Source organism: Charadrius vociferus, unplaced genomic scaffold (assembly GCF_000708025.1).
Source record: "Charadrius vociferus isolate BGI_N301 unplaced genomic scaffold, ASM70802v2 scaffold1511, whole genome shotgun sequence".
NCBI lineage: Eukaryota > Metazoa > Chordata > Aves > Charadriiformes > Charadriidae > Charadrius > Charadrius vociferus.
The window spans coordinates 45930-47830 of record NW_009646686.1 but is presented as its reverse complement, the minus strand read 5'-3'; the positions used below and the strand labels follow the sequence as shown (position 1 = coordinate 47830).

The window sequence follows — 1901 nt, the reverse complement described above, 5'->3', positions numbered from 1 at the left end:
GGGAAGGAGAACCTCCCTGGGGAGCGGCTGGGATAACGGTGGCTCGTGCTCCAGCCCAGCCTCCTCCCTCTCGCCCGGCTTTGGCTTCTCTTCTTCTCTTTGGCTTTTTCCCTCTCACCGAAGGAAATGGGGACAAGTGTTAGCTCGAGCGTTAGCTGAGCTTTTCCCCGATTTCAAACAGATGGTGAGTTCGTGGCTGGATTTGGGCAGAAAGCTCTTGCTTTCCCCACATTTGCCGGCCATACCTAGCCAGGGGATGCTGGCCCCGAACCACGGCAGCTGGTTTGCCCTTTAGCTCACGAGAAGGTCTTTGATCTCCCCGCGTGGGTAAGGGACGATGTCCCACGCCAGCCCGTTGTCCCCGAGCTCTCCGCCTCCGTCTGCCCCCGCCACGAGCGTCCGCCGATGACTCACGGAACCCGGATTCGCGCAGCTGGTGGGAAAACCTCGGCTCTGTCTGCAAAGCCACCGATGGCAGATGTCTCCCAGCGGTTCGGCTGCAGCCCACGGTCCCACTGTCACCATCCTTTGTCCCCAGCCCTGCGCAGGGACAGGCTCGGGTCACAGTGGCCTTGCGACACTGCCCAGCGAGGACAAGCATCCCTCTTGCACAACCGCATCTGTCTCCTCCGTCTCCTGCTCCTTGGCCTTTCCGCTCGGGCTACCTCTCGCGGCGTTAACTTGGGGGGCTCAGATCACCCCCCAGGATGGGGGAAAGACCTGTATGTGTCCCAGGAAGGGGACCCCAAACTATATCAGCCCCTCCCTGGGGTCAGTGCGTGGGCTGAGCAGGTGAGAGAAGCATTTTCAGGGAGTCGAGGATGATGTTTTGGGGCACCTTGGTGACCCCCCGTGTTTCTCACCGCTAAATGAATCAGATTTGGGACTGTCCATGCAGCCAAATCCTCACCCCGCAACAGTGGGTTTGTGCTGGAAATGGGGGCGCGGGCTGTCCCGCCCCCCCCAAGCTGCTCCTCTCCATCACCTCCCCTTCCCCATGACCCCCCACAGCCCCCCTGTGACACCCCACGGCTCTGTGCCACCTCCCATCCGCCACCTCCTCGTGAGCGGGGAGCACCAACAGGACCAGTCCCAGCAGTGGGGACACCCGGGGTGTGTGGGGCTCCGTGGGACCACCAGCTCAGCGGGGTCCGGAGGGATGCCGCAAAGTACCGGGGACATGGGGGGGGTGGCTCAGCGGTGCCCATCCGGGTGCTCAGCGTGACTCAGCGCCGCACCACACCTCGTGAGTCACCCCAGCGCTTCCTGGTGCACCCAGAGTTTTCCCTTCCAGGTCCCTTCTGGTGGCACCGACCCAGCCCAGCCCCGTGCCGGTGATGCCAGCTCTGCCTCACGTGGCCACCAGCCCTCCTCCGCCTGCACCGGTTGCCCTCGGCACGTGCCCGCATGCTGCCGGTGCTCCGGGTGCCAGGCTGCTCCCCCGGGGACCCAAATCCCCAAAAACACCATGAGCGCCACGTAGCTGCTCATGTCGGGGAAAAATGGGGCAAAATGGGGCAAAATGGGGCAAAATGGGGTTTAGTGCCTGGTGGGCATCAAGCCAGGCCAGGGGGGTCCCTCAGCAGGAGGTTGGGCAGAGCCCAGCCGTGCTCTGTGGGGGAACACGAACGGAGGAGACCACCAACCCCCCTCTCATGGAGAGACTGAGCTACAAAGTACAAACCAGAACCTAAAAAAAAAAACAAAAGGGGGGGGGCTGAGTTTCCAGGATCTGAGTCCAAGAAACATCTCGAAGGGATGAGATCGGGATCGCAGTCAGCCTCATCTGCTAAATATACCCCAGGCCTGACTCTGCCATCTGCCCCAGACTAGAGATCTGTCCCCAATTTGCCTGACGAGGGTGGCCGTGGCCGCATGAGTGTCCCACACGGCTCTGCGGA

The 1901-nt window shown here is 62.2% G+C and overlaps 2 protein-coding genes across 2 annotated transcripts in view; both read right to left on the bottom strand.

Annotated features, from left to right (window-relative positions):
• Window positions 1-1491, bottom strand: part of TEAD3 (TEA domain family member 3) — a 31525-nt gene extending 30034 nt beyond the window's left edge. Inside the window, exon 1 of the mRNA XM_009889289.1 lies at window positions 1316-1491. Coding sequence (XP_009887591.1) covers window positions 1316-1491 — 176 coding nt within the window. The remainder of the gene's footprint in view (window positions 1-1315) is intronic.
• Window positions 1492-1556: 65 nt separating this feature from the next.
• FKBP5 (FK506 binding protein 5) overlaps window positions 1557-1901 on the bottom strand; it is a gene marked incomplete at its 5' end in the record, with an annotated part of 25801 nt that continues 25456 nt past the window's right edge. Inside the window, 1 exon segment of the mRNA XM_009889277.1 lies at window positions 1557-1612. Coding sequence (XP_009887579.1) covers window positions 1557-1612 — 56 coding nt within the window.